Source organism: Cydia strobilella, chromosome 1, assembly GCF_947568885.1.
Source record: "Cydia strobilella chromosome 1, ilCydStro3.1, whole genome shotgun sequence".
Taxonomy (NCBI): Eukaryota; Metazoa; Arthropoda; class Insecta; order Lepidoptera; family Tortricidae; genus Cydia; species Cydia strobilella.
The window spans coordinates 19,734,306-19,746,752 of NC_086041.1; the positions used below are offsets into that span (position 1 = coordinate 19,734,306).

The 12,447-nt window shown below is 35.8% G+C and overlaps 1 protein-coding gene across 8 annotated transcripts in view; it reads right to left on the minus strand.

Moving 5' to 3' along the window:
• The window catches only part of LOC134746100 (CUGBP Elav-like family member 1), a 514,830-nt gene that overhangs the window by 174,436 nt on the left and 327,947 nt on the right, over positions 1-12,447 (minus strand). For 2 of the 8 annotated variants that reach the window (XM_063680399.1, XM_063680389.1), the window contains exon 1: positions 1,110-1,279. The exons of the other annotated variants lie outside the window; for them this stretch is intronic. In XM_063680399.1, the coding sequence (XP_063536469.1) occupies positions 1,110-1,192 (83 nt within the window). In that variant the 5' untranslated portion in view covers positions 1,193-1,279. Of the gene's footprint in view, positions 1-1,109; positions 1,280-12,447 lie in introns of those variants that run through there. 8 annotated transcript variants of the gene reach the window in all.

The following is a 12,447-nucleotide window of genomic DNA, read 5'->3' on the forward strand; positions in this document are numbered from 1 at the left end:
TAAATAATATAACAGGCATTCGTTTTTATAAAATCGTGGTGTATATCGAAATGCGACTGATTAATGTCTAATGATATTATATAAGTTTCATAAAACTCATTGGTGTAAGCTGGGGTTCGAACCCACGACCGGACCTCCGGTTTGTAAGTTGCATTTCGTACCTGAAAACTCAATGCTTAAGGTCCGTATTTGAAGCTTTAAGGCTTCTAAGAGATCACTGCGGTGCACGATAACGATCTGTCAGTGTCAAAAGTGACACTTGTTCAACCAAAAAAAGTCACTTTTGACACTGACAGATCGTTATCGTACCGCAGTAATCTCTTAGAAGCATTGTCCGAGTTGGGCAGTAAGAAATAATATATAGGTAGTTATGATGATTATTTTACGTATCATTACTTAAAGCACATTAATTGCTATGCCTAATAAAACCACGGTTAAGATAATTTTGTCTGAATATTAATATAGAAAAATAAGAATTATGTTTCAGTTCATGTTACGTGAAACACATAAATGTATAATAGAGACGCATTTCTGAACAAGATAACCTAGATTCATCCATGATAAAGAATCTATGTAAACAAAACCGTACTTAATGATGGTGCTTGTATCTGATGTGAAACAGATATACATATCTGTAAATGTAAACCAGCTACGTTTAAGGAACGTTATATATTATATTACATAACATTTTTATTACTGCAAACTGTATCATTATAACAAAAGATACAAATTATTTACTAAAACATAAAAACAGGTATCAATTTTATATTTAGGAATCGTCTTTTGTTTCGATCTTGAATTCTGTAATTTGGTGCAGACAAGGAATTTGATTTCTATGCCACTTCGTAGGTACCTTGTCACATTGACAATACTTAATATGAAATCCCTATCGCGTTACATAATAGTGGTATTTGGTGCACAATTGCACATGTTATTCTCATAAACATAAATCTTTGATTCGAAATGAGTATGTAACCAACCAATAATTTACTACAAAAAAATTTGTCCAATATTATTGAAGATATACACAGATTGTTCAACATAAACAAGGCAATGAAAAGCAAATTCTAACCTCAAAATGTACAAATAAAATAGCATCTAACTGGTACCTCATTGTTCTAGAAAAACTACGGTGCCACACGCCATGCTCGCACTTGTTTGCCATCACACTATCACTGATAAACGCATACATATCGCTTGATAACAGCTCTTATCAAGAGCACTATCAGACTCGATCAACAACCGCGGAGAACTACAAGTGGATACTGGCGTAGGGTACATTTATACCGGCATCGCCATGTCCTTACAATTTAAAGTGAACTTTATATACTCTGATATAAGAATTAATGTAGATTTATTTTACGAATTGTGGGTAGTTTCCCCTTCTGAGCACAGAAGTGTCAAGTCTCCAACAAATCAATAGTGGTTTGATTGCTGTAATAACGAAAAAACCACCAGGTACCTAAATAGTTATTACGTTGAAAAAAATAGAAGTCGCATTAAAGCCAAAAAACTCCACTTGATTAATTTTGTTTGATTTCTAATACCACGAAAAAAATAGTACGGCAGTTTTTGGTCTAGAAGTTTTCTGGAAATCAATTTTCGCTCATGTGGCGAACATGGACATATTTGGTATCAGTGCATTCAGTGTGATGTCCTGAATACATATATATGAGATGACAAGCGCGAAAGTGGTGGGGGTAGTTGCTGTGACGTCAAAAAGTCGGCAGTACAAAGTTTTTTACTTTTTTAGGGTTCCGTACCTCAAAAGGAAAAAACGGAACCCTTATAGGATCACTCGTGCGTCTGTCTGTCTGTCTGTCTGTCCGTCTGTCACAGCCTATTTTCTCCGAAACTACTGGACCAATTAAGTTGAAATTATATATTTTTTTATAATTTATTAAAGAAAATAGGCAAAAAATGAGCATTCCCCCCCTTTAAATCTCCAAAACTTCTGGGTCTAAAATTTTGAAAAAAATACGCAAAATAGATCTTTACCTATAGATCACAGGAAAACCTATTAGAAATGTGCAGTCAAGCGTAAGTCGGACTTTATTATTTAGTTTTTGATCCAACCCGTCGGGTTTATTTAAGACATTTCACGCACGTTTCACATTAAAAATATATTGTTCAAATTGTGTAATGTACGGAACCCTTGGAACGCGAGTCCGACTCGCACTTGGCCGGTTTTTTTAATCATACCATGTGGGGTATCAAATGAAAGGCCTTTGTGAGTAGATCACAAATATATAATATACTGTAACATTTTCACTACTTCGTCTAACAAATTATTAAAAAACGTTCAAAAATTTCACAATCCACAGGACTTTGAACTGCTTTAAATTGAAAATGACTGAATGGATCATTCCAAAATACATTAATTATACTGCAACTATTATTAAAACAATAAAAAAACCAGACTATTTACATATATTTTTGAAATGGCCTTTTCACTAGCTTTCATTTGGTACCCATATTGCATTAATTATACTGCAACTATTATTAAAACAATAAAAAAACCAGACTATTTACATATATTTTTGAAATGGCCTTTTCACTAGCTTTCATTTGGTACCCATATTGCTATAGTAGGAAAAAAAAACAACCCCCCCCCTCCCTTTTTTTATTAGCGGGCGCCATTTTTAAACTTTATATAGCCTATGTCACTAACACAATTCTGACCAATTCAACCACATCTCATATGGGCTATATAAATTTTGAAAATGGCGCCCGCTAATGAAAACAGGGAGGGGGGGATTGTTTTTTTTTCTTACTATAGCAATATGGGTACCAAATGAAAGCTAGTGAAAAGACCATTTCAAAAATACATGTAGACAGTCTGGTTTTTTGTTTGTTTTAATAATAGTTGCAGTTTAATGTAACAGAAAATTATACTTTTTTTCAACTGGATGTAATTTTCTTATTTTTGGTTATATCTGGTTAATTATTTTTTAACATTATATAGAGGATATTCACAGTCACTTTGTATATATTTTGGAATGATCCATTTAGTCATTTTCAATTCAGAGCAGCTCAGTTAACTGTGGATTGTGAAATTTTTGAACGTTTTCTAATAATTTGTTAGACGAAGTAGTGAATATGTAACAGTATGTTATATATTTGTGATCTACTTACAAAGCCCTTTCATTTGATACCTCACATGGTATGATTAAAAAAAAAGCAAAAAACTTTGTACTGCCGACTTTTTGACGTCACAGCAACTACCCCCACCACTTTCGCGCTTGTCATCTCATATATTTGTGTTCAGGACATTACACTGAATGCACTGATACCAAATATGTCCGTTTGCGACGACATGAGCGAAAAGTAACCTAAATCCTGTTCCGCCAAGCCACTAAAATAATTGTACCGCATTTTATCATTTTATACAACAAGGAATTACGAAAATAGATCCAACTACTGGTTTTTTGGGAGTCGTATAAAAATAGCAAGCCAAACTATAAAAATACCTGATTCATCAAAATCTACTGGTTTTTAGAGTTACGTAGCTAAAAAAAAGGTAAAAACGGAACCCATTTAAGATCACTTTGTTGTCCGTCCGTCCGTCCGTCTGTCGAGACCCTTTATCTCAGGAACGCGTGGAGGTATCGAGTTGAAATTAAAACCGGCCAAGTACGAGTCGGACTCGCGCACGAAGGGTTCCGTACCATTACGCAAAAAACGGCAAAAAATCACGTTTGTTGTATGGGAGCCCCATTTAAATATTTATTTTATTTTGTTGTTAGTATTTGTTGTTATAGCGGCAATAGAAATACATTATCGGTGACAATTTCAACTGTCTAGCTATCACGGTTCATGAGACACAGCCTAGTGACAGGCAGACGGACAGACAGACAGACAGACAGACGGACAGTGGAGTATTAGTAATAGGGTCCCGTTTTTACGTTTTGGGTACGGAACCCTAAAAACCATAATTAAGCTCAGGTCTACTTACAGCTCCTTGAAGCTATGAAAAAATCAACTAAGTTAACGTAAAAAAATGATACGGCCGTCCATGTCGCAAAAAACGTATATTTCGACACTTAAGGGAAACAAAAATTTTTTTTTGCTTCTTTCAGCAGAGCGCTCCTGGAAACCAATGTAAGTGGCGTATGGTTCAAACGTATTCTCACTCAACGGTATGGGGATTTTTAGAAAAAAGTGTACCACTTACATTTATGGAAAACCTAACAACTCTTGGGGTTATTTCGACTCTGAATCAAACCAGTTTTTTAATCTAATTTTTGGGTGTCAGTTTCGTGACGGTCCATACAAAATCTAGGTAAAAATGAGTCACAAACCTGATATTTTTTTCGGACTTTTTTTAAAATCGATAGTCCTCGTGATTCTAAGTAGAAATAACCCAAAAGTTGATGGTTTTTCAAAAAAAAAGTATAGTACCTACACTTTTTTTCTGATAATGCTATGTTTCTTCATTGTGATTGACATCTGTATATACTGTGTAATGTTCGTAAGGTGTTTCGCTGTGGATACCAAGATGATTCAGTATTGTAGGTACAATAAAAATCAATGAAAAAAAATCTGCGAGTCGTGATCATGCGTGTGTCTGCTTTTCATAAGTAATTTAATTATAGTCTTAGTGCAGCTGCTTGTGTGTGTGTGTGTGTGTGTGTGTGCTTGTTATTAAGGGTAAGTTAGAATTTTATATCCTCTCTGAAAGTTCTAACATAGGTAGGACGTGCTTTTATCCTAGTTTGGGGTCGGAACAAGTACTAATCCACCACACAAACTTTGGTGTTAGTCGCACAAGCGCTAGCGACGGCGACACAGGAAAAAAGGATATGGGGTGCGCTAAAGTTTTCGCTAAAAAAAAACTAAACGTGCTTGTGTAAGTACACATACATAAAAACATCTGATAAACAAACATTTTTCCACTCGTACTTTCAGATAAGAAAGAGGCACTTATGAACAGAAAACAGGATTTTTTCAATAAATAAAATACTCCATTTACTTAAAAGAGGATAAATAAATATTAAATATAGTATAGATTTTGCATGATACAACTATTCTTAGTAATTTCTTTAAGAAATTATGAGGTATATATATCATTCCTGGTCTGTATGATCTGTATCCCTATTCCTATCCCTGTATTCATCGCAGTTGACGGTACCTACGTAGTTCTTGTTTTCAATGAAATGCAGCATTGACAGCGGCGATTGTATAATAGGTACATTTAGCTGTACCTAAAGTTGTAGCATAACTACGTACGTATGCAATGAATAACACTTTTAAGAATGCGAATAGCAGTTTCTGAATTACTAATTTGGTTGCTTTGACTTAGAAATTGTTTACTTACACTACTTACAGCAAAGAGAAAATATAGGATAGAGGTTACTGTCATAGTAAATTTTGTAGTCACAGAAAATTTACTGCCGTCTATCGACACACGATTACAACTAAAAATGAAAATGTATAAAAATACTGTCTACGACAACAAGTTACGGACCCCCACAAGCCATTAGCTCCAGCGGCCGCCACAGCGTCGCACGCGTCTTACATACATAAGAAACTGATACAAGGGTTGATATCCGAAGATTGTAGAGGTAACTGGTCCGTTCACGGCGCGCCCGCGCCCCGCGCGGTAACTTGTTGTCGTAGACATGACCTATCAATATGTCAATATCAAAAACTTCATTGTTTTTTTACAAAAGAAATCAGTGAAAAGTTAACCAGGTTCTGGAACCTTGAAGAACTTCCAGAAGGCAAGGCTCCTTTGTCAGCTGACGAGGAGTATTGTGAAGAGCACTTTAAAGCTCATACTTACCGTTTACCAGATGGCAGGTTCTCAGTTCAGATGCCACTGAAAGAGACCCCTGAATAGTCATTAGGCGACTCTTACCGAGGTGCTGCCATTATGTAAATTTATATTAATATTTTTTATATGTGAGGCACTAAAGTTGAAATGGATAAATAATGACCCAACACAAAAAACGGTAATAAACAAGATCTAGCGAAGAGAACAATCTTATCTAAACCTAAGTAAACAGTCCAGTGTTCTAGGTGTACAATTGACACCAAACACTGACAATCTTACATTTACAATATGTAGGTCCTGTCACGGTCGCCAATAACTTGCAGGCGATTATGGTGCAAGTAAAAGATCTTGATGTATATTAAATCCCTATTTCATATACATCAAGATCTTTTACTTGCACCATAATCGCCTGCAAGTTTATCGCGACCTTTGGACTGGATGCCACGCCGGCGACGCGGGTCTCCACGGCGAACTACTTCCAGGGGATGCCCAATTCTTATCCTTTACCCTTTTACCTATCCTAGTTTTGATTTTTGTGCTTAGTGTACTATTTATTTATATATATATTCCAAAAATATATAAATACATTAAATAAAATTAAGATTCCGGTAATCATCTTATCTTGAGTGCATTCTTCGCCTATGTTGCTACGCGCCTATACATAATACAGCAATAAATACAGCATTAAAATCACTATAAAAGTAAAACATTTAAAATTAAAAGCATTTTATTCGCTGGCCTGCTAGAGCTAGTCAACCTTAATATATAAGTCATAAAGTGCTAATTGCATTGCATCTTGAATTTGCACTGCTTAAATTTATAATTTATCTTAAGTTGTTGTTTACGTAAAATACTTAATAATAAGTGCTTGTGCACCGAACACGCCCTTGTTCACGCTTTCTTTATACAAAGCATTCCTTAAATATTATTTCGCTAAGCTACTTCATAAAAGCAATTAGTTTAAGTAACTAAATTAGTAAAATTAAGTGGTTACAAGTAAATAATTGTTTTCTCACATTATTAATGATAGTGTTTATTCCTTAAAGGTCCAAACCATTATATACCTTATATACTTGCATCATTGCTCATTTCGTTTCGGGCCGACATTTCCAGGATAAATACTTCGGACTGACTGCGCTCGCGTCGGCTGTGCCTACTGCCTACTCTCCGCAGTGCCGACCTACTTCGCGTCAGCTGTTCGAGCGAGACTTGGCCTAGTTTCGCGCGGCGCGGCGTCTCCGCGCACCTGGAACTCCTGCCTGGTTTGATGCACAGTTTTCTGATCTTGTTTATTGATTGCCCTTCGCTAGATCTTGTTTATTAGCGTTTTTTGTGTTGGGTCATTATTTATCCATTTCAACTTTAGTGCCTCACATATAAAAAATATTAATATAAATTTACAAATACCATAAAATTTATAATTTTTTTATTTGTATTTATTATTTCTATATGATTTCGATCCATGTTCTTTCACTGATATATATGTGTTAAAATTGTTAAATAAAAATCGAAACCGTCAACGCCATCTAGCCGAGAATAGGCCAAAGGTATAGGCGCCATCTGTCCGAGAATATTTTTTTCTTGATTTCCGAGGCACGTGTTTTTCCTTCTTAGAGTTTATTCATCTTATACGGAGTTACATAGGTCTTTGCTTACAGTTATAGGTATTTTTCAGTGTTTTTGTGATAGGTTTCTTTCATTGCATTTGCAACACATATGTAAATTTATTAGTTTCCGCTACCTAAAGGTCTGTCTGGAAGAGATAGCTTTTTTGCGATAAGACCGCATGTTGCTTACCTCTGCTTGTGTCGCTGTTTTCTTTTGTATTGTTTTCTTCTATTGAGGTGTGCAATAATAGTACATTATGATACAAGTGTGCTAATTTGGGCATTACACACGAGGCGATATTGTGCGCGCGAGCTGTAAGCGAGCGCGCAATAAGAAAGCCGATGTGTGTAATGACCAATTGCACACGCGTTTCATACGACTTTTTCAACACACTTGCGAGAAAAAAAAGACTCATATTAATCAAATTTTAATAGTTAAAACAATTAGTATTGTGTGTTGCATCTGTCATACTGCCGGCCGCCCCTCGCCCCGGCCGCGGGCGGCGCGGCGGGCGGGCCGGCCGCGGGCCGCGCACCGCGCAGGCGGTCGGGCGCGCCGGTGCCCGCCAGTCTGACCAATTAAAGAAGGCTCCCTTTCCATGCATATTATTAGCAATCAGTTACCTTCTTAACTCAGTCGGATAATATAATGAAAAAGCACGAGTGGAATAATACACTGAAAGAGCACGCGTGTTTAATATTTAGGATTATGAGCCAAAAATCGGTGGAATAAAAACGTCGTTTTGAGCAAGTGTGTTGAAAAGAGTATTTGTATTGTACTAAATAATAAATAAATATTAGGTATAGGACATTATTACAGAGTTGGGCAGATTAAGTGTCCTAGTTAAAATAGCCCTAAAATTAAAACAAAACTTCAAATTTCAATATTACACTTGTTTTTATTTTAAGCATACTCTATATTTACAAAATTAATACATTAGCTCAAATCGCTCTCCTTTATTCTGTACTTATAACTTTACGCATTCTACCATAGAATAAGTTGCACGCGGCACGCACTACCTCATCTATTATATGTGTCATTTTCAACCAAAAGGTACCACATTGTCGCTTGTCAATAAGGTTGACTTCAAATTGAAGCTGTATGGAAATAACGCCTTATTGACAACCGACAATAAGTACCCTTTTGTTTGAAAATGGCACATATCGTCCCATATCTTGACCCTCTAGTGGCAGTGACAATGATACAATCCACATCTTAAATTATTTTACCATGCTAAACGGATCTATTATTAGTTTCCTCATCCGACATGTCCGTTACCTATATCCGTCTGTCCGTATGTCACAGCCATTTTATTCGAAACTATTATCTTTCGGTTGATTGTTAGACCATAACACTTTAGTAATCATGGCCATTTTTGGATTTCGGGGTCTTTCCGGGGGGAAAATTATGTATTTGTTAGTATATGAAATACTATATATGAATTATCTGAACAGCTCTATTTATTTAAAACGACATAGGCGGCTATTAATTAAAACGACATTATATTATAAAAATACCGTTTTTGAAACTCCTCCCCTAGAAGGTATAAAAAGTAATAAAAGGAGTAATTTTATAGCTATGTGTAGCCAGTCGGCTATAAGTACTGCACGTTTAAGGTATGTGGGCAGTGGGGTAACTTCCACCCCACATAACTATGTATTAATATTTTATTGGAACTATCGGTTATTTAAAGGGTTAAAACCCGGTAGGTGGTGACTAGTGAGCCCTGCGCTCCTCACGATAACGGTTAACGTTATTATCTCCCCGCAACACGCGCCTGACTGTACATTTGACAGGCTGACTCACCCTGTGTTTGCCGTGGACGATTCATGAGCAAACATTGGATTAGGAATTAGGTATGGGTCACGACGAGGACGCTCTATTATATTGTTAGATAATGCAAGTAAAGCAGACGCTTTTTGGACCCGATTAATAAAAACTGAAATAAAGTGAGGGGCTGAGACTAAACGTAACAATCGCTTGTAATAATTTCAAAGGATTTTTATATCGAATATTTATATATCCTAGGCAGTTTTAAAGCAACATGGTTCTCACATATTATTTCAACTAACTATAAACTTCGCACAGTTCGCATTTAATATACTCGTATCTCGTCTGATAATATCTATCGTCATTGCTCAACACGTCATCATCAGCGCCGACTATTATTAGACCTTTCAAAAAAACTTTCTAGATTCGAGAATTTTAGTTAATTCTACTTAGAATCAAGTATGGCAGTTCCTTAACACTTTAAAGGGTGCTTTAATTACTGCACAATGAACTATGAAATATATAAACCACAAGCTCTCGATTCAATAAGGACTATAAGGAGCAACATAGTGTGAATGCGACCGTTAGTAACGTTGAAAGTGAACGCAGCCGACGCGCAAGAATGAGGGTAGACAGAGCGCTGTCTACACAACTTTGACACCCACCCGCTATCTTCAGTCACCCGTGAACATGATGCATGTAACTGCGTCGAAATATCGGGAGCTCACAAATAATACAAAAGGTAATCACGGTCTATATCCCGGTCAATATAAGTCTAGTGAAACTAACCGTGAATCATTCAAAACTCTAAGCAACATAGTGTCCTAAGTTTTTTCTCTTTTAGTAACGAAATTTTCTATTAATCACAATAACTCACCCATCGTTTTTAGGGTTCCGTACCCAAAGGGTAAAAACGGGACCCTATTACTAAGACTCCGCTGTCCGTCTGTCCGTCTGTCGGTCTGTCTGTCTGTCTGTCACCAGGCTGTATCTCATGAACCGTGATAGCTAGACAGTTGAAATTTTCACAGGTGATGTATTTCTGTTGCCGCTATAACAACAAATACTAAAAACAGAATAATATAAATATTTAAATGGGGCTCCCATACAACAAACGTGATTTTTTTGCTGTTTTTTCCGTAATGGTACGGAACCCTTCGTGCGCGAGTCCGACTCGCACTTGGCCGGGTTTTCATTTTTAATTATAATTTTTTTGGTTTATGACAGCAAACGTGATAGTCTTTTTTTTCAAATTAGTTAAATATTGTGTTTTATAATATATACTCATACAATAACAACTAAAAATGTAGTTTATATCGTGTAATAATGATTTTGTACGTAATGTTGTCAAATGGCGAAATAAATATTAAGTATATAAAGTTTTTGAACATCCAAACCCTTTGATGTGGACGTATGGATGGTCTGAAAAAAAAAATGGAAAAGTAAATAGCACTAATTCGCAAAAACGAATTTCGCGAACGCTAAACTGCTACGTAAAGGAGCGCTTTTTGAGCAACTGTAGGTATAAAAAAATATCTCGCACTTTACTAAAAAAATTACACACCTATCATATGAAAACTGTAAATTTGTACAATGTAATGAGATTTGCATCATGGATTTGGAGTCGAATATCTATCTTGCTCGCGAGTGTCATTCATCTTGTCCGGAAACAAGTAACTCTTAGAAACTTCAGGATGAAATTCGATTTTTCGACCTTACTCCGTTGTCATCAAGCAATGGACATTCCAATCTTACTACCTACACTACACGGGAACACGGGATGACCGTGTACGAGTATTTCACGCTAACATGAGTTTCGTAATCGAAAGCTTCATGTCCCGGGTTGCTGTGAGGTGAAATTTCTTAGTCACATGGTATATCTTTAAAAATACTCAGGTACGAGTATTTAACCAGGGGGCCTATATCTTTGATGACATAAACGTATATCGTGATTCAAGCTCTAGTTATATCGATATATTTATCATCATTCTAGCCCTGTCTCGGCTTGTTTTCCAGGACTCCTGCTGCAGTCCGCTCGGCAACCTAATCCCTAGTAGGTATATAGAAGAACAATACTAAAAATTGTTTATAATTAGTGTCAATAACAGCGATTAAGAAATAAATAAGTATGAAAAAAAAAACGGGTAATTAATGTATTTTAATCTCAATGAAACGTAACATATGGGAGACTCATAATTTGCAATCATGTTTACATATTTTTATCGGTTTAGATTTACTTTTGTGTTTTTTCCGTTGTTTGTTGATTATTGATAATAATCAATTTTCTAGTAGAATTACACAACACGATAAAATAAAGCAATTTTATTAACTTGTTACAAACTTGTACATAGTAGTATTTCTAGTATTGTGAAAGCACGTTTTAAATGAAATGAGGCTGGACTTCAAATCAGAGTAGCGTCACACGTGACGTCACAACATGACATCACGTAAGCACATCACCATCACCGCATTTTGGACTCACGCTCGACTAGCCCACCTGACATATTATATCTTATCTGATCTATCCGTAAATATAAGTACCGGGGCGCCACAGCGTTTCTACTAAAATAGTTTCATTTGATCGTTATAACTTATAATAAAATACTCATTACCGATGAACAGGGGTCACTTCGTATGGAGATTTCTATTACACTTTGTATTGAGGCACTTTGCATGTCATTTGTTAATAAATTTTAAAAAAAATCTACGAAATTGGCTATGAGTAAATTTGCCCTAGGTATTATTATTATAACTTTATCAAAGTAACAAAAATACAGCAATGTGAGCACCATGTTTAAGACCCTAGTTATAAGTAGAAACTTTAAAATGTTAATACATATATTTTCAGTTTATTTTAGAAACCTGATGATTTTATATAACTCGAAACCGAGATTACAATCATGACTCGCAATATTTGACTTCTCACGCGATTCAGTTTATATATTTAGTAAACTTATAACGACTTAAACGATTCACTATCATTTAGGTACTATTACACAAGCAATGTTTGTGTACATATACATATACAGGGTGTCAAGTCACGCTGCTAATGGTGGTTGCGTAAAACTAATCCCATCAAAAACATTACATGTAAAAATGTGACGTTTTCAACCAAAAGGTACCACATTGTCGATTGTTGATAAGGTTGATTTCTAATTGAAGCTATATGGAAATAGCGCCTTACTGACAAGCGACAATAAGTACCCTTTTGGTTGAAAATGGCACAAATTTGCATCGCATCGCATTAAATGTTATTGGGAATGTATTTAATTAATATTACAGTACGCCCTATA